Below are 27668 nucleotides of genomic sequence, written 5' to 3' on the forward strand. Positions count from 1 at the left end.
ATGCTAGTTGCTTTACTCTTTAAACTGTTAGTTTAGTTATTTTTAAATGATGAAAAATGAAATATTGAATAATATATTGCATTTCCAATAAATGAAAGTTTGGATCTATGAAGAGCACTTTTCTTTTTACCTTTCATTTTTTTTCTTCTGTCTTGAGATCTATATTAAACATGACACTTGTTATTGAGTTTATTACATCTGGCACAGATACCGGGACATTTTATATTGTTATTTGAGATAGAGCAGCATCCCCCCTTTCTATTATTTCTATACACATTTAGATACTGCTTGGGACCTTGTCGTATGACCTTGCAGCTGACAAGCTTACTATGGCCGATGTTTCTTCCCAACAGATGGGATAATGTAATATTTGTGACTAGCATGACTATTTCATAGTTTTAATACAAAGATCAATTCTTATTAGATCATGGTTCATTTAGGAATGGTTAACCTTCTGTGTGCTTAAAGCTTATTCCAGAGCTTCTCTAGCTCTTGTTAAACTATCTAACATTAGGCTGGCAATGCAAGTGGAGATTCCGGTTTAACAATACCTAGAGATACACAGGATAAGCTACTAAAATGTATGCATAAACATACACCATCTGAGGCTCATTGGAAACAAATGTTTTCATTTTATAGTCGTGGCCAAAAATGTAGGCTCCATTGTACTTTATTCCAATAACTCACAATTTCCCCTAAACATATGGTGAAATTAACAACAGTATTTGGTCTCCACAATTCTTTCTCTGTTAATATACAGAACCTTCATTTTGATTCTGAATGTAATACTGTATATCCATTTAAATTAAAAATCAAAAGATTGACGAAATTGATGACACCCTAGTTTGGTCCACTTTTCCTATGCAAACTGATCCATTTATAACAGATATGAAGGGTACCTTTTCCCAACTGCTGCTTTCAGATCTTCCAACAGGGGTTCAGTAGGATCTAGATATGGACTCATTGCTGGCCACTTCAGAACAGCCCAGGATTTTGTTTCAAACCATTCCCATGTGTTATCGATGTGCTGGAAGATCCATGACCTTTGGCGGAGCTCCAGCCTTCTAACACTGGGTTCAACACTGCACATCAAATGGTCTGGTAATGTCCAGATTTCCTGATGCTACGCACTCATTCAAGGCACCCAGTGCCAGATGCAGCACAATAGCCCAAAACATCATTGATTCTGTAAACATAGGGATGATGTGCTGTACCAAAGAGCTCTAATATGGTCTCATCTGTCCACAGGACATTCTCCCGGAAGGGATTTGCCTTGTGTGTTTTGGTAAACTCCATTCTTATGTCTCTCTCTCAGCAGTGTGGCCTTCCTGGGCCTCTTACCACATATCTTCCTTTCATTGAGATGGTAAAGGATGGTGTGAGCTGAAACTGTTGTATCTTGTATCTAAGGGTCATCTTGAATCTGTTGGGCATTTGATTGAGGTTCACCCTCCAGCATTCGAACAATCCTGAGCCGCAATTTCTGATCAAATTTTCTCTTGTGACCACATCCAGAGAGGCCTTAAAGTTTCTCACCTCCTTGAAATATAATTATTTATAACGACTTCTAAAATGTGTCATTAATTATGCCTGGATCAGTTAAGGATTTCAGTGGTGTGTAAACTAGTATGAGTAATTGTGTCTGCTTCTTACGTTTTATTCCACTGCAAACCAAAGAAATACATATGTGGATAGCAAAATAATTTTTAATTTTCAAAATTTTATGGAAGAAATTGTGCATTATTAGAAAAAAAATGCAAGGGTGCCAATGTTTTTGGCCACAACTGTATGTATATATTAGACATTTTTCATTGTTCAACTAGTATAAGGACTTGCCCTATGCGGTGTGCTAAGGCATACAGAATGTGGGATCATATTAGGTGCAAATCATTCCAAAGCCAATAAAAAATAACTGCTACCGCAGTTCCTTCAGTGAGCATATTTTACAGTGACACTGGCTGTTAGACGTACATTTGAACAATCTCTGAAATTTGAAATAAATGTGACCATCTCTTTAGGGTCAACAACACAATCAGCTAAGGCTAAAACTTGAAAATATAAAGTAAAATCTCCAAAGTGTTGTTGGTACTGTTAAATATCAAAGGATGAAGTCATATTTTGCTGGATACATCCTAACATACACTTTCTACCTAAGTTGCTTATATTTGCATTAATATATTGTAATGAAAAAAGTGCATTCAAAAGGAAAGGAGAAACTAAAAAAACTGTGAAAACTAAATAAACTCTACCTATCTGTAAATTAAATATAACCCTGACAAGGAGATCACAAGTTCCAATAATGTTGCGCACATCATCATCAGAAGTGTTAAATCCTCCATCCTTTGCTTACGTTATTTTTATATTTATTTGATTAACACCAGCAAATGTTTTGTTATGCACATTTGCATAAACATATTTTATGTTTTTCAAATTCTCCTGTTGAACCCTACATTTTGTTCAACTCTTTTCTCAGTTCTAAAGCTCTAAGCGCACCCGTCAGCACAACACGACAATTCTCATGTCTCGTTATTTAATTACAGAATTCACTATTCATTTTCTGGATTTGTTACGCAACATTTCACTGACAACATGCTAGCAAGTTACTCCTATCTTTAACTACATTTATATTTACCCTGTGCAAGTAGGATAATCAATAATCCAATTAAAGTAAAACAGCAAGTCATACTTTTTACATTTATATACTCCAATTAATAAGATGACTTGAAACGCATTGCTTATTAATCACTTTTCTAGTGCCAAAGGTGTGAAAACAGCATTCTAACTAAGCAGTATTTCCACTGCACTAAGGGTTAACTGTTTGTAATAAGAACCAATAATCTGATAGCACAGTTCTATGCTTGCCAAAGTCTGTTGTAGCAATAAATAAGATCTGCTGTTACAAGCCAGCTCAATTGTCCTGTAGACAAGTAGGTGTATTAGCAGCAGCTTTATTTCCACCACAAGGCAGTGATTTACAAGACTTAATCAATTGAAAAGCTTCTTCTTAAGCCAATAGTAATAATTATATCTAAGTTTGGAAAATATTAGACATTCAACTGCATATTGTAGTATATATGTATAGAATTTTTTTTCTCAATACATATATTAAAAAGAAAAATTGCATGAAATGAATAATTGAAATCCTACTACCCATTACTGTGATTTACAATGAATAGTAACACACACTATATCCTTTGAGATGTTATGATAAAATGAATGAAGCAAAAAAAAGTAACATGTATAAATGAATGACTGAGTTTTAAGTTGACTTGTGTAAAGGGGGTTTAAATGAAATAGTACAACTAGAGTAGGGGCTGTGCTACAGTATTGTAGATAAGTTATCCATAGCTTTAGTTCACAAAGTTCTAGCTCATTGTTAGTAGAATCTGGTTAGTTGCAAACTCTCAGGTTTGCATTAATAACTCACAATTTGTGCATAGTGCAGTCTTCGGAATGGAGCAAATTTGCTCTCAATTGCTCGCCAGCGTTTGTTAAGAAGGATCAGAGTTGGCTCCACCGCTTTGGCAGCCCCTTCCTTAGACAAACTTTCAGCTTGTCTGTGTACTGCATTCAGTTCTTCTTTCTTCTTCTCCAATTCTCCATCAATCTCCTAGTGAGCAAAACCAATACAGGGTCCAGGGCAGTTAGCTAGCTAATTAATGAACTTGCATTAGAAGTAGCAGCAAAATATTTCTGGCAACACTGTCACTTGTTTTCTTTTTACACTTTTATTGTGACAAATAATTAAACAATACAACAAAAAACTTATACTAGTAGACTGATGCAAAAACAACACAACATTTTAACCGTCTTTAGCTTCTGTGTTTAATACATGCACTCTACAGTATGTCTCCGCTATATATGTCTAGCTTACGTGGACATGTAAACCTTTTATTTGATAAGTGGGAATCAGTAATTATGGCTTTTGAACAAAAATCAATATTATTTAAAATATTTTTTCTAGTTAATGGCAAACCAAAGCAATAATGAAGCAAAATAATATGGTGAAAAACAGAACTCATTGGATGCAAAGGACAATTTGGAGTGACTGGACAGTAACATATGGACATGTTCTGATGGATGGAGTGTGCTAATATGAGAAAGAAGTCATCCACGTACTGTTAGTCATTAGTTCATCTGGAACAAAGATACACAATGATACAAGTTAATATTATTACAAACAATAGAATAATTGTTATGGACTTTACAGGCAATAAAGAGTACTTAGTGCAAATCTAGTGCTCAACAATTAATTTAAACTGATCTCCATCCATTTTTTCACAATATTGATAATAAGATGATTTACAAATCATGGCTAGTTGCTGCCTTCCTTTGAAAAGCACTAACTAAATCTGTTTGGATCATCTGCTTAATTAATGTATCTAAATAAACTCTACTTGCGCTTTCACAGCTCTCTTCTTGGCTTGTTTTTTATATTGACATTGGACTGTTGCTGTATTCTCACACAATTAAGCATCACTGTTGTGTTCTCACACAGTCCATCCTTACTGCTGCAAATAAGGCTGTATTTCAGCCATAAGGCAGTAAGTAATGTAGTAATGATAGAGTAAATGAATTAAAAGAAAATGGATGGAGACTCCCTTAAAAACAAACAAGTAGAGCACAACAAATTGAGATATTGCAAATTAAGATATTAAGCTTTCATTTATTTAACTGTAGTTTTACACCACTTTTTGAAATACATCTGTTTATTTTAATTATTTAAAGCTGCAAATGATTACTTTTTCTCACTTTGCATGCTGATCAAATAATGAGGCTTGTACCACTCCATCATTTTATATTAACATAGAATATGACTGCACAACAAAGAGTTTAATACAAAGGTATGTAACCTGTGGTTTTTTAGTACAGATGAAGCCCATGCTATTTGGTTCCCTGGATGCCTCATTATATTGGGCCATTAGTAAGGTTTTTAGTAAAACAATTCACAAATCTTCTACTAATGGTTCAAACAAAGGCTAAATGGCATGCTGGGCCTTGTAGTCCCATGGGTCTCAGTGAGCCACAGGGTTCCCTAAGCCTGGCCTAATACACAGACCAATAATGTGAAAGACAGATATTCCTAAAACAAATCCCAGTGAAACATGCAATATAAAACTGGATGCAGTATGCCTAAATAGCATATACAAAGTGTATGCTAGGATTCTTTAAACATATTTGATCAATTTGTATCACCAAAAAGAAACAAAATGCAACTGGCATATGTTACAGTCAACATGCCAGTGCTATGCATCTAATTCTACATTGCATTCACTGGTATCATAACCAAGGGAACTAAATTATAGTACGCATTATCTATATTTTGTGTATACATACACACATCCGCAAGAATACCTTAAGCTTCTGCTCATCTTTGGGTTCTGGAAGACTTGCGATTTTCTTTTCAATATCATCCAAACATTTCAGTAAATCATCAGATTGCCTCTTGTACTGATACCACTGATGAGAAATCTCCAAAGCTTTTTTTCTTCTTTGTGATCTCAAATCCTATTTATATGATGAATGACACAGGAAATATATATAAATATAAATATATATATATATATATATATATATATATATATATATATATATATATATATATATATATGAGGTCCGACTTTAAATCACAGATGATTTGCAGTTTACTCTATGCAAAAAAGTTACATTCATAACTGTAGCTATTTTAAAGAATTGTATACACATTTCAACAAAGCATGAATTCACGCGTAAGCCCAACTGCTAACCTTTCATAGAATATATGAAGTGACAGAGTTCATTGGCTGTAGCACAAAGGGACTCATTAATCAAAACCTTTTACGTATTAATGTGGCTGCTGCAGCTATAATTCAGAATAAATCATAGATGGTTGTGCTTATAAATAAAAGCTACATTAAAATGTAAACGAGTTAGATGAATTACCCCCCATATTCATCTACAATTTTCCACGGCTGACTGGATAGAAATGTTACTTATAGCCAATTTATGCTGTTACTGTAATATGTAAATCAATGTGAATTCAAATTTACAACTATGTATAGTTTACTATTTGAATTTGAAAAATACAGACATTTAAAAATGGACAAAATACTGTATACTTATTAGTTTATGTTACACGTTCACAAAACTAAAATGATAAAACATTTTCCTTGGTTAAATGCTATAAACAGAGATCAGACACTGATTGGTGTCAGCAGAGAAAGATAGAATAGAATTAAACTTAGAGATGCTAGAATTTTGGGGATTCAATATAAAAAAAGAAGTTGAGTTCCCGTCAATAAATAGTGTCAAATTATTTCAATATGTGTAGCATTTTTCCACCCACTTTCACGTCAAGTATTTTCCACCGAGTAAATGAATGCAGAAATATAGACAATTTAAAACAATTTATAAATAGACAACCTCTCTGACAACACAAATTGTGTGCATCCTGACATATGCATATACGTCTGAGTCTCAGGGGTATATTTACTAAACTGCAGGTTTGACAAAGTGGAGATGTTATGTAGTATAAATAATGACTGATTGCTATTTTCTGTTGAATTCATGTATGACAATGTATATTTTAAGTAATCTTGTAATGTAATCTCAACGTGTGCTTTGCTAGATGACATGAGTTTGAACTTATGCAAGTGTCATTAATCTGTTGAAATAGCCAGACCAGGGAGAAATAGTATCTTGGAGGAGTTTGAAGCCCAAAAGTTGTATACCATCTAGTCAAGCAGGACGAGCAAAGGTGGGAAATCAGGTCCTGTGAACATTCCGATCTCAGGACATCTCTAGCTCACTTAGAAAGCCCTGTGACATTTCATTATTGACAGCTAAACTGATAGTTATGTGGAAAAAGGTTTCAAATCTTCTGAATTAGACAATAACGTGTGCATTTTCATGAGGCGGGTCTATCAAGACTGAAATGTGTCATTTTCCTCAATTGTGTTCCCTCACACACCAGTGGGTAAATGTATGAACATGCGGGTTCTTCAACACCCGCGTGTTCAGCGTGTTTGGCGATTAAATTTCAAGCGGCGCTGCATTGTAAAGGGAAGTTTCCCTTTACAATGCAGCGCCGCTTGAAATTTAATCGCCGAACACGCTAAACACGCGGGTGTTGAAGAACCCGCATGTTCATACATTTCCCCACAGGTCTCACCTAGTAAGTAGTAACTCTGATTTTATTTCCTACTTTATTTTCTGAAACTCATTTGTGTAACATATTGTATGTCTTGTTATTCATTTTTGTAAATAAGCCTTGGAAACCTTTCTCAGATTAAATAAATTGAATCTAGCGTGTTCTCCATTAATCTTTGTGAATTTACGAAGCCCAGTAAGGCTTATGCTAAATGTGTATGTGATTTAAGTGTGACACATTAACAATTGGTTCTGGTGGTGGGAGAAAAGGTGTATTCATTGCTAAGTGACTAAGGTGACGCCAGTCACAGCCAGCTGTTCAGATTGCTGTATCTGGGACAGGCTGGGCGTTTGTGACATGTTGCCTATAGCAACCAACCAAAATCTAGCTGTCATTTTGTAGAATGTACTAAATGAATGATAACTAAAATCTGATTGGCTGTTATAGGCAACAGCTCCATTTTTTTTAAAACCGCAGTTTAGTAAATATACCCCTCAGTCTACATAGGTTGCATTTGCTCTAACACGCCCATATATGTCTCCAACTTTCCCTGTTCCGCCTCTTCAATCATAAGGGTCTGTAAGTGGCCACAAGTGCAAGATGCATCTACATATGGCTGAAAGTGTAACTATTGCTTTGTGGTGGCTATGCGTAGCAATAAATAAGTGTATTATACACTGAAAATGCAGTTTCTACATGAGGCCCATAGTATAAAGGAAATATCTCTAACGTGTTGTTTAAAAATCATTCATCACATTTCCCAATATATATATATATATATACACACATACACATTTCATTAGCATTTCTAGGAGCACAATAAACTGTATTCTGGTGTGATCACAGTTACTGCAATGTCCATGACACAGAGTGAGACCCTGGAGGTAGCATATAGATATCACTTGCATCAGTGATATACGCATTGTAAATCCTTTATGTACGTCACAGTGCTGCAGACACATGCATACACACATAACTATCGATCTTATGACTACATAGTTCACATAATAATGTACGCTTCAGAAATTACAATACATTGTGTATTTATTTATTCAGGTTTTAAATCAGTATATGAGCAATCAAGTGCCCCACAATGGACAAGAAAAAATATCTAGAGATCCAAAGACCACTTCAACGAACAAATAACTGCTATAAGAATTTAATATAAGTCTGTTTGAATTTTCTTAAAGTAATCAATATTCCTTTGAGTTTTTATCTGTCAAGGGTGAATGCCTTTATTGACTAACAAAAAATGAAAATCAATGACCTCACTTCTTGAAAACACAACTAATAATGAAGTGCCCTATAGGAGAGATTTAAAGGACATTTTGTCATAATTAAAGATAATGCTAAATCTCTAGATATGACATCCTTAGCGTCCGGTAAAGATAAAAAAATAATCCCTGAAAACCTAGAAACCTCATTTGCATGGCCAGTAGTTTAGATCAAGCTCTGAATTCCTTTATATTGATCGCGAGTTAATTATGTAACAATTTATACATAAAACTTCTCAGAGGACATTTGAAACAACATTCTTAAATAATGATAAGATTATTAACTTAGAAAGGTTCATCAACAGTACATGCTTTTTTTGTAAAACAGTGGACAACATTTTTTAGAATGGATAGAAAAATTATATATATTTATTTTAATATATTATATTATAGCTATTTTTTCTGGTTCAAATTTTGGTATGAATTTAGTTTTTAAATTTATGTTTTGTTTTGATGTGTAATTGGTTACTGTTGATGTATAAGAGTAAATAGGGAACTTATGACTGGCAGCCAGTGTCAGAACTACCATTGGTGCAGCAGGTGCAGTGCCCCGGGGCCCTTGGAGATAATGGGGCCTGCTGCATGGCAGATGCAGAGCTTAGGGGGCCCTAGCTCCCTCCTCCCCGCCTACCTGCACCGGGGGCTCACAGATCGCTAGTTCTGCCTCTGCTGGCTGCGCCATCTCTGCTTCCAATTTTTCAGAATATATATTTAAAATGTTGCTTACAAGTGGCTGTTCAGTTTAAATGGTCTTTCCCAATTCTCATCCCTTGTGTCATCCCTTGTCTGACCCTCCACCTTAATCACCAGAGAGCCTTGCTTGGAATTTATTATAGAAGGTTATTAAGATTCGCCTTGAAGTTATGTGACCATTTAAAAGCACGAGGCCTGCAGCCTCTATTTTATAGCAATGGGTCCATTATTACTTATAATATGCACAATACAGTTTTAAAGGAAACAAAGCAGTAATGCATTCTCTATTAGGCAACTTTAAAAAACAATCATGTGACATAAATGACATTACCATTACATCACTACACACCAAATATAAAGAGTTATTTTGCCTGAGTTTTTAATGTTACTTGTTAAATAAAAACAACTTATTAAACAGGAGTATATTTAAAACATGTTACCCATATAAGTATGATCATTTCATACTAGTTACCTTGAGAGCATTATGTTTAGATTGTAACAGTTGTTGTTTTTGTTTGATTTCTTCTCTTTTTTTATCATCACCAATCTTCAACTGAAGATTATTTCCTCTTTGCAGCAATTCTTTCACTTGGCCATCATCATCTTTGCTCTAATAAAACAATAGTGAGAAAAAAAACAATTATTTCCTCAAAGTATATTTTCCTCTGCACTGTTAAGCATACTATGGACTATACCTTTGTTTGTACCACTAATGATGGGCTTAGGGAAACGTACTGAAGTAAATGTATTGCAAGTGATACATTTACCTACAGGAGCATCACCACTTTTCTTCATGGTTTTTTATTATTATAATTCTAACTACTTTTGTTAGACTTCTTGTACAATGGAAACCCTGTGTTTTCCGTACAGGCATGTTCAGACAAAAGATACAAATATTAACTTGTGTATTATGTTGCACACTTTGGAGGGTCATTCTTTGTATGAAGCAGCTGTGCCTAATCTTCATGGTTCTGGGCAGCTGCATATAGGCAAGGAGAGCACCTGGAAATAAATATGTTGGAAAGTCCTGAGACATGATGGGCAGCACGGTGGCTAAGTGGTTAGCACTTCTGCCTTACAGTGCTGGGGTCATGAGTTCAATTCCCGACCATGGTCTTATCTGTGTGGAGTTTGTATGTTCTTCCCGTGTTTGCGTGGTTTTCCTCCGGGTGCTCCGGTTTCCTCCCACACTCCAAAAAAACATACTAGTAGGTTAATTGACCCAAGTCTCTCTCTCTGTCTGTGTGTGTGTGTGCATGTTAAGGAATTTAGACTGTAAGCTCCAATGGGGCAGGGACTGATGTGAATGAGCTCTCTGTACAGCGCTGCGGAATCAGTGGCGCTATATAAATAAATGGCGATGATGATGATGATATGACACACTACTAGAAATGGCATCCATCTGACTAGACGACCATGACTTTCCTGCCATCATGTTCTGTCTCTCAATCTTACAGAGTGTCAAGATTTCCTTGTACTTTCGCAGCAGCATATTCAGACTATGGATCATAAACTTGTGTAGTACACAGGGCACCACTGGGTAATATATAAATAGTAATAGTTGGCATAGTAAACAGGTTTCACTCATGCCACCTTTGGCTTTTTTGCAAGGCTGTCATAGGCTTACAGACAGTCAGCAGAAAAATAAATAGAAAATGCCTTCTGTTTGCTAGCCTCATATCATTGTACCATTTATACATAAAATAATAAAGTCTCTAGAACATTACATTTATTACTGATAGGGAGATGATTGAGGGAAGATGATAATTGCAGTGTAAGTGGACAAGTATGCTGGGCAGCTGTGCAGTGCTTTGCAGTTCCCAAGCCAGTTTAACAGAAACTTAGTTTCCACCATAACAGCAAGGCAATTTTTCTGTATTAACATAACATACAATGTTAATGCTGGGATATCACCACTCTGAGACCTTGGTAATTCCAGCCAAGGCCTTGGTGATTCCGGAGATTCCAACTAAGGTACAAAAGGATTTCTAGCAAAATATCCACCTCAGAATCTTTCGTGCTGCACATTTGTTGCAAATATAGGTGCTTAAATGTTTTAAGTCAATTATGTGATTCTTTCCTTATTAAATATAAATACATTCATATTTTCATTCCATGACTGCATGAGACATTGCACTGGGCCACCTTTCAAGAATGTTAATGTTATAAAAGGGGGGCATTTTATTCAGTTATTCAATCCACACATAAGACATGGTGAGGTTATAAAAATACAATGAAGGGATAGTGCACGACACAGGCTTGAAAATACTTCACCATGTCCCATCTGTAGAAACGTAGGCGGACAATTTTGAGAAGATCTTTGGAGCTGGATGGACAATCAGGGTAACCAGCCAAAAGTTTACAAACATAAAATAAGCCAAACCTCTGACTTTCAGCGGTAAAACTTTGTTATATGGGTCCTGGATGTATGTCCATCACTATACTCATGATGGGTGAGTACCTAAATATATCAACACTATAATTAAACCTTAGACAAAAATATACAAATAATCAAGATTAGGTAACGACATACACCTATAGCACTTATTCCTGCCGCAAAAAAAGTTCTCAGCTCATGATATTGTATTAACATATCCTACTTTACATATGGTCATTTAGATGAAAATATTCAACCCTCTTATATAATTATGGCGTAAAATAGTATCATATGCATGGTCAAAATAGTTGTAGTACATCCCTCCCCACCAAATGAATTGTCATCATAGTAAGTACAGTAATAACTCACATTATAAATATGGGATAATATTACCAAATTAGGGTTGACAGACCTTCCACAAATATGGGCCTGCATATCTGTACAGTGTAATTATCATTCACATATATATATATTATTTGAGAAAAGTATTTCCTATTTTTCATTCTACACTGTTCCTCATTTCCACCAGGAATACATTACCATATCTTTATTGAAGTCTTCTTCCGTGAGATTCACTCCAAGCTGGATCTCAGCATCCAGTGGTTCAATTAGTTTCTGGATATCAGAATGAAATTGTTCCAGTTCCTTGAAAGAGACCATTGCCTGTAAAAAAAAATAAGATACAACTTATTTGGTGGAGTATTCAAATTATGTTTGCTATACATATAATAAATGATAATGTCAATATTTTCTGGACTAATCAATTATGTGTAGACTGGGTGTAGTGGGTCATGGTTGGAAGGGTAGTTATCACCATATAGTAAAACAACGCTTCTATACCCTGACAGAGTTTGTGTGCTGTGTAGATGTCAGATTGCTCATGTCAATACACTGTTCTACACCCTTGTATATGTATTTTTCCAATATGGTTATATTTAATGACTAACTTTACATTAGGGTCTATTTTGTCCATATAAGCCCTATCCTATCTGTAGCCATTTTTTATATACAGTCTAGTAAAGTGTATATTACACAACATCATCGGGGAGAAAACAGTGGTCAACATCATGAAGGGGGGTAGCCATAGATAGAGGACTCAGTACAGCCAGCTCCTAAAGGGCCTGATATAGAATTGGACGCAATTTACACTGAAATCTATCCATGCAACTTAGAATACTAGGCAGATTGCACAAACACACCTCTTTATCTGCCTTATGGGCCAGTGTGCATGATAGACTTAAGTGTATTAGTCACAGTGTCCCTGTAAAGCAGATAAATGAATAAATAAATTAATGTAAAATAAAATAAAAAATGGTTCTACCCCCCCAAACAGTACAAGGCTTGGTAAAGCTGTTGAGGAGGGGGTGCATGCCTTTTTTATAAATGTAACTATTTTTTTAACTTCTGTTTTCAATACAGCAAGGTCTTTTGCACCATGAGAAAGCACCCCAAAAGTTACGTCTCCTAGAGACCTATCTGCAGCTGCTTTCAGCTCAGTATACCATGTAAAGAGCGTGAACACACCTTTACATTACTAGGCTCACCCACTTCTTTCCCCAGTCCACTTCTCTAAGCTCAGAGAGGTGCAAGAGGGAAATTCGCCTCAGTCTGGAGTGCAAATTGAGACTTGGCTAAATGTGCTCTGTGTGCTGATGAGTTAGACTTGCGTCCGACTCTACATCAGGCCCAAAGACAGCAGGAACTTCAGGAAAGGTAAGTTCTATATAGACAGAACTAGAGACTTTACATAGTAAAAAGGTAGTATAGGTGTCATGTTATTAAAGCAAAATTACCCTATAACTGTCATACAATGCGCATGCACTAAAAATGTGTTTCTTTAGATCACAATTATAAAGTGTATAAAGCAATCAGTATTGCTTGCTTAAAAACTGATAAAAAATTACCAAATTACCATGTTAAAATGATCATATTGTAACGTGTGTGTCGCAAATTCTATATTACTGTAAGTATAGAGAAATGCAATTGTTCATTCACAGAAAAACAAACAGCAAAAAACCATTTACGCATCATTCATCATAGTGAGGGGTGATAATTCACTCACTCTGCATCTTGGGGGGCATGGCATACTAGGTAGGGACTACATAAGATTACATTGTCGGTATATTCAAAATATAACATAGTAGTAACAGATACAGCTCACTGACTTTGCTGATAGCCTGCACAGAGTGATAGCATAAAACTATGTCTAGTACATATAGATAGAATTAAACAAAGAAAAGTTTTAAGGTTACAGTGCCTTTGAATTGTAATTTAAGAAAAAAAAATAAAAATTGTTCCCTGCGTTCGACCAATGACCTAAGCACTGATCACCTCATCCAGCGCCAAAATTCAAGTTTTCTCCCGTGCTGCCCCCTCCACTGGAATGTGACCATCCATCTGTCCCATAATCTTAGCACTTTCAAACGAGCTCTCAAAACCCACTTGTTCATCAAGCCTACCATCCATCCACATAATCTTCTCCTTGTTCTCCTCCCCTTCCACTTCCCTATCTCCTCTTGCGCTTCATCCCCTCTATTGACGCCTATCTTGCCTGCTGTCTGTTTCCCCTCCCCTTAGTATGTAAGCTCTTATGAGCAGGGCCCTCTTCCCTTCTGTCTCTATACCATTTCTTCTTCTCCTACACCACTGTACTTGCTATGCTTGATGTGAAGATACCGGGTTTATCTGGCTCAATGCTACCCACTTCACGCTGGCTGGCCACCCACGAGTGACTTCCTATGCCAGGGAAGTCTACCCAGTACCTTCTAGGATTCGTATTGTCACTCAGGCAAATGCAGTTATAAAAATACAACAGTAAATTTATTGTCATACAAACAACACTAGAATATTAGGTACATACAGTAAATAAATGCCAGGCAAGTTTACCACATCTCTCCTTTACCACACTAGTTTAAGGACTTAAAGTCACCTGGCTGTCCAGACTTCACGACCCATGGATCTCTCTCAGCTGCATATAGAGACTCTAGTTACAGAACGACAACTCAAAACTAGATCTTGCACCTTCATGAATGAAATCCCAGAATGAACACCCTTCCACCCTGGAGTCATTCCTTTAATCTCAGGTCTAATTTCCACAGTCTTTTCCCTCCCTGGGCAAACCCCTGGGTCTATTCTTCTTAACCATTGGTCAGTGCAGGACTAGGGGGTTTGGACAGGGCAGTGAAGATGAGCTGTCCTTTCACAGAAGCCCCCTGCTGGGATGCAGACAGAACATCTGGACTAGTCCTAAGGAGAACAATTGATGCTAATTGGCTTCCCCTACTTCCAAGGATAAGGTAGCAGTGAGCCCCTCCTAAAATTAACCCCTTACACTACTTTGTGATGTCACAAAGTCCCCAGCTGTTCCATGCTTCCTGTAGAGGAAGGAGGAGGAGAATGACTGCAGCTCCCACCCTCTCACCTATATTGTGGACACCACCTGATCTTTACCCATAACCCTCCTGGCTTCAGTATAAGGACAATGAATAACATTACTGCAAGTCATCAATATATAATACACAATATACATATTTACATTGAACTACAATATCCCCTTAACCACAAGTAATTGGACAATGCAGTTGTAGTCTGGTGAGCCGGGGAACAAAAGCAAGGGCTATAAAAGTATTTGCTATAATCCACATTATGTGAGAAACGAGAAACAGAATGATTAGCGTATCACACTCGTTTCGTCACACTTGGCGATACTGAAGTCTTGGTTATAATCGATTTACTGTACCGGTGTACTTTTGTATACTGTCTGTATTGTATTTTTTTACTCTTTACTGCGCTGCGGATACATTGTGGCGCCATAAAAATAATGATTAATAATAATAATAATAATAATAATAATAATAATTATATCTACATGATATAAAGAGATTACTTTATATATTTGCAATAAATCAAATAATAATATTAGTATTTTTCAATGTTTAGAAGTTCTTTTAAAAAAATCTCTTAATTTAGGTGGAATTCTTGAATATTTTATTTTACTTTAAATTTGCCATCAAACCTGACTTACTTTCTTTCTAAAACGAACATTGGTAATAGTGGAGAAATATCATGACAACACTTTTGTGAATTCTGCCCACTAGCATAATTTCCTGAAAGCAGTAAACAGAAAAACATTCCCTCTTTTCAGGCTTTGTCAAGATTCTTGACAAAAGTCTTAGACACTGACTGAAAAGTCAATTATGTGGTGATAAATAAACCATTCTGCATATTTTTGCAGGTTCTGTGAATACTGACCTCCCGTCAACATCTATTATTTCTCGTCTGGATCTGGCACATAGGCATATAGCTGTGAGTCATGAGTATATATACTATGTATATGATTGGCAGTAGAAACCATTTTGAAAATTGACCTGTCTTGTAAAAGCCTGAAAACAAATTAATGTCTACATGAAATGTGGCGTTTTGGATATAATAAGAAATATGTCTACTGCTCGGCAATATTTTTAAGTTGTGGTTGTTGCTTGCTGTAATGTCATGTGTTTGGTTGTTTGTTTCTATGTGTTAGTTTACAGTATGCAAGTTTTGAACACTTGTTGTTTATTATTGTGAAAACTTTTGTTTTGAACAGAGAATGGACAAAACTTCCGGCGCTGGGAATTCAGTGGCGCCTTAAATTAAACTATGATGATAATGATCACGATGATAACTTCATTCCTAGCCCAGTTTGAAACATTTCAAGCTATCACTTATGACATAAAATATTGCTAGGTAAAACCGAGAGGTCAGTGATTCTATTTTGCTTAAAATATTATTTATGGCAATATATAAGATATAGGAACTTTACTAAACAGTAGAATGGTGACTTCAATATTAGTAAACAGTTCTTCAATTATAAATCACATTAATTTGGGACATAGATTACTTGGGGTTCTCAACAAACTATATAGCTTAAATTGAATTTTCATGCGGAAAACATTTCTTCATTTACAAATATATATCAAACACCAATCAGTGTTTAAATCCATGTGATTTTTCTGGATAATATGATTTTGGAGTTCCTAATTTTTCTAGAACACCTGCTTTTTAATGGAAGAGTTGTTTTAATGAAGACTTAATGGGTGGTACTCTGGTGAGTGCCTTTAATCTTATTTCGATTAACAGCAAGATGAAATCCCATTACATTATAAAAAATAATTTATCCGGTCAGACAAAAAATCATTAAGACAAATTCCCTATATTCTGTTTTATAAACATTGAGTAATGAAGCTATACAAAAGTATGTCACCATATTAGCAAGTTTGTTTTAAAGAAAGCAAAAGCAAATTTGAAAAACTTAAGAGGATATTCATCAACTCTCATAAAGTTACGTTGTAGCTCCAGTGTATCAGCAGCAAAGATAATAAATGTCATGACAACTACTTCATATTAAAATGTGAAGTGACTGGGGGCTACTTGTTTTGCTTAATGGTCTACTGGGAAAAGTGATGTATGAGTGTTTATTTAAAATTTAATATAAATTCATGAGTATGTTAAAATTGTTAGGGGACCAACATATGGAAAGTGTGCTCATTACTGCCTAACCATCTCAACTGTATCTACAATGCAATGTGTCATATGCATCATGTGGCCATGAGTTTGGTCAGAAAAGTGTCTAGCAGTCCTCTAATTTTGGAAAAAGAGCAACGGTGCAATGTGTACAGTTAGAAAAGTTTGGCTAAGGCTTCTGTATAATAATGTATCCTAAGAACTTGTTATTTGTGAGGTTTACCTAAAGGTTTCTCAACAGCTACTCTAATGTCTAATAATAAATTAGTGAAAGTAAAATTGTATTTAAAAAAGTCTGCTAAGCGTACATGAATGAATATATCCCTAATGTGGACAGTAATGTGTACAATGCTCCAGTAGAGGTACATTTAACCCAACAATCTTCTTGTATCAATGTGATAGAAGACTAAGAGAACTATTATGTCATGTAAGGGGACCCTGCTCCATCTAGTATCTAACTCTCAGGCTGTGGCTTTCTACTAATCTCCATTTCCCTCCTCACACCAGGACTCTGTCCCGTCACAAGTAGCCTTGTCCCCAGTAACATAATCATAAGAGTGGACAGGTTACTGTCTTGCAACAAGATCAACTCACTCATTTCCTGAAGTATATGCTGCTGTGATGATCCATTAATCTAATAACCAGGTAGCTCAAGTAAGTGATGCTAAAGGAATACATAAAGGTGCTCTAACCCTAGTCAATTAAAAGCATTATGAAAACCTTTGTAACCTTTGTAATGGTCTTAAAATGAATATACAATATTTATTTCACTAAACAATCCATTTACTAACATTCATCCGATTTTAAAAAAAAAACCCGACTGCAATATAAACAGATTTACCTAAAAAACAAAGCTGCAAATTTCCGATGCCACCAGCAGGTTAAGTGTTTAAACACTTAACCTGTGGGGTCCAGACATTGAGTTCCTGTCAGCATGCTGGTGGCATCGGAAATCTGCAGCTTCGTTTTTTAGGTAAGTCTGTTTATATTGCAGTCGGGTTTTTTTTTCAAATCAAATTTTTTTTGTAGGGCTCCTGCTTGTCGGGTTTCTGGTAATCGTGAAAACGTACCCAACCCAACTATACTCTATGTGTACCTGATGATGATGATGATGATGATAACGTGGAGCTCATAATTATATATAATAATTTACTGCATATTCTGAAAGAGTCAAAGTTGCATAATGGCCATTCTTAGTGGGTCTTGCAAAAATCCATGTTAAGCCCATATCAGTAAATGAAGCCAGATCTCCAACTGGTTCAATCACATTAAGCTCACAACTTGAAAATTGCTATACATTACTATATAGGAGGAATGGCAATATTTTACACTTAGCACCAAACAATGTGCAATACACATCAATAGATAAATTAATGGTCTGTACAACTTTTAGAGAAAACGCATTCAAACTACATTTAAGTGAAATAGTTTTTTCTGTACACTCTTGTAATTGCTGTAACCTGCTGTTATTTCTAACTGATTCAAGTACATTTTAAAAACATGCCATAAGTGAAAAAAAAGTAACTGGCAAGAAAATTGTCTAATTGCGGTATAATTAATGTTAGCAAAACATTTCATTGAATTAAATCTGCCATTTAGTAAATCTAGACCTTACAACCCAATGATGCACAATTTGGAATATGTATTGCTTTACTTGGAAATACCTTTCCACTCTTTATTCTTTGAGATATAGGAGTAAATCGCTGGTTGAGTTCAGACAGCTTGGTTTCTATTATCCTCTTGCAGTGATCGCCACGGCTTGTCATCAACTCTACTGCTTGGTCATGCACGGAATCCACCTTTGGCTGAATATCATTCAGCTCAGACTTTAAAAGCTGTAGCCCAAAATAGAAAAAGAGATATAAAAAAGTGAAAAAAATAAAGAGAATGAGTTCATATAAAGCGTGAATAATCAGCATATATTTTCTTTCAAGCTACTGAGATAAGATCTCCTTATAGGCAATTAGCAATTCACTGGATAGTTGCTGATTTGAGCCAAGCACCTTAGATTACTAGCCAGAAACTCTCTACGCAGTCAGTTTTTAATAATTTTGCTTATATTGCACAGCATTACTATGTATATGGTGAACGATATTGAGATATATGGGCTGCATACTAACACCTAAACAGCTACTTACAAGACCTAGTATATATGTATCTTCTAGCGGGATCATTTGATATTGTACCCTAATTTCTAAAAACCTTCCAAATAGAGCTCATCACCCTGCTTCTGATCATATAAAAGATTATTATTGTATATTTGTAAACTCAAATGGGTGAATTAAAACTTTTCTAGCTGGCTTAGAGAGTTAAATGATAAATCTTGTCTCTAAACAGCAAAATATAGACATCTAGCTACATCTCGAAGGGAGAGGTCTATATATTAATCTCTTAATTAACAAGAGCTTATTTAAGGGGGTAATTATTTTATGGTCCCAATGAGTGAGCTGTTGCAACATATTCAGCGCATACATTCAATTCTTCCCTACTATACAAAGAAGATTAACAAAATCCTAAATAATTGTTTCAATAGCTCAGTAAAAAAAATACTGGACACGAATAAAAGTTTTTATTGATCAATAATTGTAGAGACAGCAGAGTCATTGCAGTCAAACCTGCAATTTTTATTAACCATACACATGTTACTGTATGTAACATATTACACTTTATCACTTTCTGTTTTTAATTATTTTGCAAATCTGTTTGAAACCACCAATAATACTTTTTAATGCATACCAATAAAATATATGATTTTTATTAATATTGCATGAACATCTGAGTGCCTCAAAATATACTTCTGTTCTCTTTTCCTCATTGTATACATGCTCTAAGTATTAGGTTGCACCCTAAAAGCTTAAGTTATAGTCAAAGATTTTCTATCTTTTATTAGATGCAGCAGAATAAGGAATATCACAGTCCCATTTCAAAACTGAGAGCTAGATTTACTAAGCTGCGGGTTTGAAAAAGTGGGGATGTTGCCTATGGCAACCAATCAGATTCTAGCTGTCATTTTGTAGAAGGTACTAAATAAATGAAAGCTAGAATCTGATAGGTTGCTATAGGCAACATCCCCACTTTTTCAAACCCGCAGCTTAGTAAATCTAGCCCTGAGTCTTACAGCAGAAAAAGCACAATATCAATTTGGACCTGTTAAATTCAGTCATTTAGCTGGCTTCACTTGTAAGCACATTGGGACTGATTCATTAATTAAAGTAATGCAAAAAAAATGAGTAACTTTGAACCTTGGCGAAACCAAGTTGCATTAGACGGGGTGGTAAATTTAAAATGTAAGGACAGATTTATAGCTGGGGTAGAGCATGTACTAGATCAACTTTTAAAGCCAGTGTAAAAATAAAGCTATCAAGTATTTGCGTCCTACATGAAAAAACAGCCAGAATTTTCCTTTTCTGCAAAATAATGAACTCATTTCCATGCCTTGCATTGTAACATGGTTTTGCCAAGGTTCAAAGTCACTCATTTTTTTGCTTTACTTTCCTTAATGAATCAGGCCCATTATGTTCACCATCTGGTGATAAACATCTATAAGAGTGCCTTACTATCGGTGGCCACCATTATGTTCAGTCAGTGCAGTCCCAGAATATAAAGGAGAGCCAATCTTCGCTGCTAATTCTTTCAGTAATGGACGTTTCCATCTCTCTGTATTTAGTAACAACAGGGGCGGACTGGCCATCTGGCACTTCTGGCAAATGCCAGAAGGGCCGATGGCAGTGTGGGCCGGTCCGGCTCCCTGCGATCCCCCGATTAAATAAAAAAAATAAAAATTTCCCTGTGTGACGTCACAAGTCATGACGGCTCTGTGCGCCGGCCCGGCTCCCGCGCTTCAAGTTCCCGGCCACGTAGGACTAGCTGCAGTAGAGGCTGCTGTCAGTGCTGAGGTAAGTGTAGGGAGGGAGGGGGGGCAGAAAAACAGCATATGTATGTGTGGAGGGGGGGCAGAAAAACGGCATATGTAAATGTGGAGGGGGGCAGTAAAACAACATATGTATGTGTGGAGGGGGGGCAGAGAAACGGCATATGTATGTGTGGAGGGGGGGCAGAAAAACGGCATATGTATGTGTGGAGGGAGGGGGGGGCAGAGAAACGGCATATGTATGTGTGGAGGGAGGGGGGGGCAGAGAAATGGCATATGTGTGCAGGGAAGGAGGGGGGGCAGAAAAACGGCATATGTGTACAGGGGGGGAGAGGAACTGAACATGTGTGCAGGTGGAAGAGGGGGTGATTGAAAATGTCTGAAGGGGGGGTGATTGAAAATGTCTGCAGGGGGAAGGGGAGGTGATTGAAAATGTCTGCAGGGGGAAGGGGGGGTGATTGAAAATGTCTGCAGGGGGAAGAGGGGGTGATTGAAAATGTCTGCAGGGGGGGGCAATGGCTGTAGGAGGGGGAAAATAAATATGGCCAATGTGCGTGGGGGACAGTATATGACTATAATGTGTGTGAGGGACAGTATATGACTATAATGTGTGTGGGGGACAGTATATGACTATAATGTGTGTGAGGGACAGTATATGACTATAATGTGTGCTATTAAGTGAATGTGGGGCTGTTTGGGGAAAATGAGGTCTTTTTTTAAATGTGATTATGAATTATTTAATGCCTGGGATGGTTGTGGGAAATGGTTATTTTTATTAAACATAAATGCTATTTAATTTCTTTCTGAGGTTGTTTGGAGGGAGGGAAATAGATTTATTTATTAAATGGGAATACTATTATTTTAATGTTGGGGCTGGAGTGAGGCCTAATTTTATAACGTGTGTGCTATATTGAGTTAACACCGCTGCTGTTTGGAGTTTTCTAACTGTCATGTACCCATTTTTTTTTTTTTCAAATAGGGGCCCCAACATACCAGGATCCAGACAAGCAGCAACTTATCTAAAGACACCAGCAGCCACAAGTGGTGACAATGACAAGACAGGTAAGAGAGAGCAGGACAGTGTGCCAACTGTCCTGAATTTGGTGGGTGACTGTCCCGCTTAGTCAGGATTTGGTCTGACTACAAGGACAGCTGGGAGGTATGTCTTACTTCACATTGTACTGCTTGTGAAGGCAGAACTGTGTGCACCTAACAGTACTGCCTCTGTATTTGTTGAAAATGTGTCTAATAACCATATTACATCATAGGAGCCCCCTGTCTTAAGTGCCTAGGGCCCCCTGAGCCTAAATCCAGCTCTGGTTAGCAGGAGGGAGCGGATAGCTACTCCCAGTTCCTGGATAGGACACAGCCTGCAGAGCAAGCCGAGGAGCTCTAAGTCTCATGAGATTTATTAATCTTGTGAGACTAAGAGTTTCCCTGCTCACTCTACAGGACGTTCCCACCCTGATGGATGTCAACAGCATCAGAAGCATAGATAAGTATAGTGGACTGGGGGTGTTGTATTGTGTTTCTGGGGTGGGGGGGTGGCATGATAGGGAGGGCCTGATAAATGTAATGTTTTATTATAATGTATGTATCAATGCCCCATGTTGACCACGCCCCCAACATATTGTGGGCACGCCCTTGGCGGCACCGCTGCGCAGCAGCGGCACACAGTTTTTTCATGCTCATCAACAGAGATGGGCCTGTATGCTTGAAATGCCAGGGCTGATTTTTAGTCCCAGTCCGGCCCTGAGTAACAATGTTCCTATTTGTAAAGTTCTAATTCTACTTCCAAGAATAGGAAAAGGTAGCGGTTTATTCAAGTTTCTCTACCGAATTTTGTCTCCTGGGGTGAGACTTTTGACTTGGAGGCATATTAAATTATGTGAATGCCCTTTTACATTGGGTATGATTTTGATATTTTAGTAAAAGTAATATTGTGATATTGTAATAAATGTAAATAAGTGCCAATACCTTCACAGATCTATTTCTGCCAAATATAATATATTCAGCACAGATTTTGGTTTATTATTATTGTACATCCTATGATGTGTGTATCTCAAATATAAACACAGAAAAGCAAGCGTACAGATGCATATTTGCTCCTATGCAAATTGGGCATCTTTATTTTTATTTTTAATTCAGGCTCTTAGGGCCTGAGTCATTAAGGAGTGCAAAGCATAAATAAGGAGTAACTTTGAACCTGGGCAAAACCATTTTGCATTGGAGGGGGAGGTAAATTTAAAATGTGGGGACAGATTTTTTGTTAGGGTAGGGAATTATTATTATTATCATCATTTATTTGTTAGGCACCACAAGGTTTCTGTGGCGCCGTACACAGTACAAACAATAGACTATACAGGGTGAAACAGTACAGAACAATAAACAAAAAATACCAATACTTAAGAAACTCCAGGCAGGCTAAATGCAGTAAAGATGGAGCAGAAGAACAAGTATGAAGACAGGAGGGAAGAGGGCCCTGCTCATACAAGCTTACATCCTAAGGGAATGTCCTAGATCCACTTTAAATTTCAGTGTAAAAATAAAGCTATAAAGTATCTGTGTGCTACATGAACAATAGCCAGTATTTTGAAAAATAATAAACTAATTTGCACCCCTTGCATTGCCACATGGTGTGTCCCAGAGAACATTTACTCCTTTTTTTGCCTTACTTTCCTTAATGTCTCAGGCACTAAGTGTTTAACGAATAATGGTTGAAGGGAACAAACTCCCAGAAGATGCAGCGAGAAAACAACAGTAGAACAGTTTAAACACATTTGGGATACACACAGGTCTGCCCAGGCTTAAGGTTGTATATACATTTTGCTGCAGTGTTTATAAAAGACAGAAACACATTTTTTTAAACCACAATAGGTTTCAGAAATGTGCAATGTGACATATAAGTGGGATACCTTCAGAGTCTCTTCTCTCTCCTGTGGCTTTTGTCGGTCCAACTCATCTAGTAATATTTCTGCATGGTGCATCCAAGCTGTAGTGTTAGCAACACCTTGATCAAAGGATTCCATTTGTTTCTGATATTCCTGCAATAAACATATAAGTTCTTATCTATTTATATTTCTTTAAACTCTATTTTTTTTTTACTATTCTATATATTTTCCTTTCTCTATCAGCTTTCGATCTCCATATTCCCACAGTTCTTCATTGATAATTCTTTGACTCGTCATAGTCTTATCCCTTCCCATTGTATTTTTCTTTCACTTGTATACTGAATGTATCGATTATCTGAGCTATTGTCTGTTCTGTTTTTTTTTTAGCTCTGCTTCATGTCTGCACCATTGTTTCCCTGTATGCCTTTTCTGGTTTCATGTTTGAGACCCATGGCTCTTCTTTTGTCTGTTTTCTCTGCCTGAACTTTACATCCCCCTTGTCCTGTCTTTATACACAAACATGGCCTCCATGCCTTCTGTCTATTCCTTGACCCCCACATCCCTTTTCAGTCATTATATAATGCCCTCCGGTATAAATCTTTTCCTTAGAAATGCAGGAGCTGTCTTATTCATTCAGGCATTATATCACATAATCTAATCTTTAATTTGAAACACTCAATTATAAGACAAACAGTCCAGAGAACCAGGTTGCTGACCTGAATGATATTCAGTCCTGAGGCATCTATTGGTTAAACTGTCCCAGGACGGTGTCTTTTTTCCATGGTACCAACAGACCTCACATGCACTTGATCTGCAATTCCAAATGCTTTGCATCTGTGCACCTAGGTGTTCATCAAGGTGCACACCTACTCTCCGACCTCAGGAGCTCTGCATTGGCTAAAATTTCATCTGACTGTGGGGGCAGGCTGGGCTGGGGGGCAGGGGGCATCTGCCCCCCAGGTTGGTCCTATAGTGGGCTATCTTGGGCTGAGTCACTGGGCCACCTGCATTGTTTTCCTTTAAAATAGGCTGTTGAGCTGAGTCTTGTCCTCCAGGCCAAAGTTTGCCAGTCCTCTCCTGGTAGAGGCTGTCAAATTTTTTAGTTTTTCAACTGCAACTATCAAAATTAGTTGCAAATCTTGTCAGTATTCAAAAATCTTATTTATATTTTTAATTTTGGTTATTATTATATCACCAGTAGGGAGTTCTACCTTAGGTTAGCCAAAGAGAAGTATTCCATACAGTTCCCAAACAGGGACAAGTGGTAACCATGTGCAAGGTGCACTTTTACTTTTCAAACTTTATTGGTACACATTGAGATCACCAAATATGTTAAGAACTTAAAATAACAGCAAAATCTATGGCCCACACCATCTCCTCCTTCCCTTCCCCTCCCCTCTCTTCTGCACCACACCTCCTCCCCCACTATAACCTTTTAAAAAATGAAATCCTGCATTTGCTCAGCTCACCGTATATCTATCCAGAAGTTGTTGTCTGCCTGTTGTCGTTTATGTATCCGAATGGCATACAATATGGATAGTGTGCTATCTTTCTCACTGAGTTCTTATGTTATAATATAATCTATGCTACGGTTTGAAAATAAAGAGCTTTTTAAAAACAAACAAACAGTGCAACAGAGTTTAAATGAAAAAGAGTGCAGATTAGTGTATTAAAAATGTACATGCTTAAATTAACAAAAAAAATATTTGCAGATAAGTTTTTAATACTCTAATCTTCACTATTTATCTCACTACAAACTTTACTATTTCGCTGTTGTTTCTAAGTTCCTATAATATTTGGTGATCTTAATGTAAAGCAATAAAGTTTACAACTACAATATGAACAAGTCACACAAGATTACCACTTGTCCCTCTTTGGGAACCGTATGGAATGTGTGTAGAGGCTGAAAGCTCTGGAGAGGGGCGCTGTACAAAAGCGTAACTATCACATCACAATGTCACTTTACAATGATACCTTCATTAAATAAAACTTGCCAGTTATTGTCCTAAAATACTATGTGGTTTAACTTCCTTTATGGCTCAAATTAATCATGATAGTGAGGGGACTTTGAGTTTGTCATTATTACATGTGATACTTTTGTGTTTTTGAGATAATGCTTTACATAGGGCAAGCAAATATCTCTCTCTGGCTAAGTACAACAGGAAGGTGCAAAATGCATCCTATTAAAATGCTCAGAAGTTGTGCAAAAAGCAAGTTGTTATGTAGAGTATGATTGTTATGCACTCCTTCACATAGTAAGGAACACACTTTAGTCTCACTTACCCTGACCACATTTATCTCATTTCAAATGCTCCTCAAACTGAAATCTCATTTTTTACTTCTACCCATAACTAGGTGCTCTCCTTATTTCTGCTGATGCAAACTTCTGCTCCTCTGCAAACACTGTCATTTGCTCCATAACCCTATGCAATTTGGTGGAACTTTTGTGGCAATCTAACGCAAAGCGAGGCACGGGCACGTCTAGTGCGATTTTGAATCAGCCATATTGCCACTCATAAATGAGAAGCAGTAGCTGCAGTAAGAAGTCCTGTGGTTAATGGATAAATGTAATTTATAAGGACCACTTTCAAGGACATAAAACTGAATTTCATTCATGTATGATATAAAGAAAGAAAACCTAAGTGATAAAATAATATAGACTTCTCAATTGAGATATTTGTTAGTTACTTATTTACCTAAGCAGGCCTATGGTCTCTTGCTTATAATATGCTGTATGGGATAATGTACAACCTGTAAACGTCAAACATCCTCATAATCTAAAGAGAGCACCATATTCTTATTTAAGCAGATTTGTACTCACCAACAGGAGACGGAACCATTCTTCAGCTCTTGAAGTTACTGCCAGCCAATTACTATTCAGTAGACTAAGTTTATCATCCACCAGGTCTGCATTTTCTCCAAGCACTCCTCTGAGGGAATCCCCTTGGTCCCAGATATTTTTTAGCTGCTGCTGTCGTTTTTCCACTTCTTTTTGTGTAGTCTGTAGGAATAAGAAAGTCATGTTTAACTTTAACTTGAAACAAAGAAAGTTTGAAAACAGCGTCGTTATCACAACTTACACTTGTGTTTGTTTTTATAATCTTGAGCTCACATTCAGTAATTTTTTCTATGTGTATTTTTTAGATTATCTTTCATCTATTTAGATGTGATACTGTTTATATATAAATACATTTTATCTAATATACCTTTTCAGCATCATTTCAGCATGATTATATTTTGACCAGTTGCAACGCTGTAATAATTTTTTTCTTTTTTTTTAGTTTGCCTTATTTGGTGGGGTCTTACACACCCCATATTACAGCTGCGCTACTGATCAAATTTTAAAATTTATATTTTATCACTATACTTTTATATATTCATTTTTGCATTCAATTAAATCTATGGTGCACCAATTAGATCTTTTTCTTTGCTGTAAACTTTTAATTTGTCATTGAATATAAATAATAAATTAGTGGTGTCTTTTTGCCTGCTCATCAATATTTGTTTGTGCTGTGCACACTATAAATAATTAGTTTATAATATGATTATCATGTCAATGTATTTACTCTCCTTGTAAACCAATTGGCCAGTAATTACTTTTATTCAGCTTCACCTGCCTAGTTTTTTACGATAGCATTACAATTTGTGTCTTAGTACAGCCCTCTAGTATAATATAGCAACTATACAGTATATAAAGGATAATGATCTAACTAAAAACAATATAAATATATTATATAAATGTATATATTAAAATATAACAGTTTAACTATACAGTACATGACACGCCTATTAAACAGCTATTTTAGAGGTTCTAAATGATACATTCTGGGCCTAATTCATCAAAGAACGTAAAGTGAACGCAATTTGCGTTTCTTTTAATTGTACGGAAATTGCACGCAACAACACATACACTAAAGTATAAGCGGACCTA

The 27668-nt window shown here is 36.5% G+C and overlaps 1 protein-coding gene across 9 annotated transcripts in view; it reads right to left on the minus strand.

The window, feature by feature from the left end:
- Nucleotides 1-27668, minus strand: part of DMD (dystrophin) — a 1967742-nt gene that overhangs the window by 1018292 nt on the left and 921782 nt on the right. For all 9 annotated transcript variants that reach the window (XM_075200299.1, XM_075200300.1, XM_075200296.1 and 6 more), the window contains 7 exons: nt 26559-26738; nt 23762-23890; nt 18640-18810; nt 12014-12136; nt 9569-9706; nt 5356-5508; nt 3428-3610 (listed from right to left, as the gene is read on the minus strand). In XM_075200299.1, the coding sequence (XP_075056400.1) occupies nt 3428-3610; nt 5356-5508; nt 9569-9706; nt 12014-12136; nt 18640-18810; nt 23762-23890; nt 26559-26738 (1077 nt within the window). The remainder of the gene's footprint in view (nt 1-3427; nt 3611-5355; nt 5509-9568; nt 9707-12013; nt 12137-18639; nt 18811-23761; nt 23891-26558; nt 26739-27668) is intronic.

This window comes from Mixophyes fleayi, chromosome 2, assembly GCF_038048845.1.
Source record: "Mixophyes fleayi isolate aMixFle1 chromosome 2, aMixFle1.hap1, whole genome shotgun sequence".
Lineage (NCBI taxonomy): Eukaryota > Metazoa > Chordata > Amphibia > Anura > Limnodynastidae > Mixophyes > Mixophyes fleayi.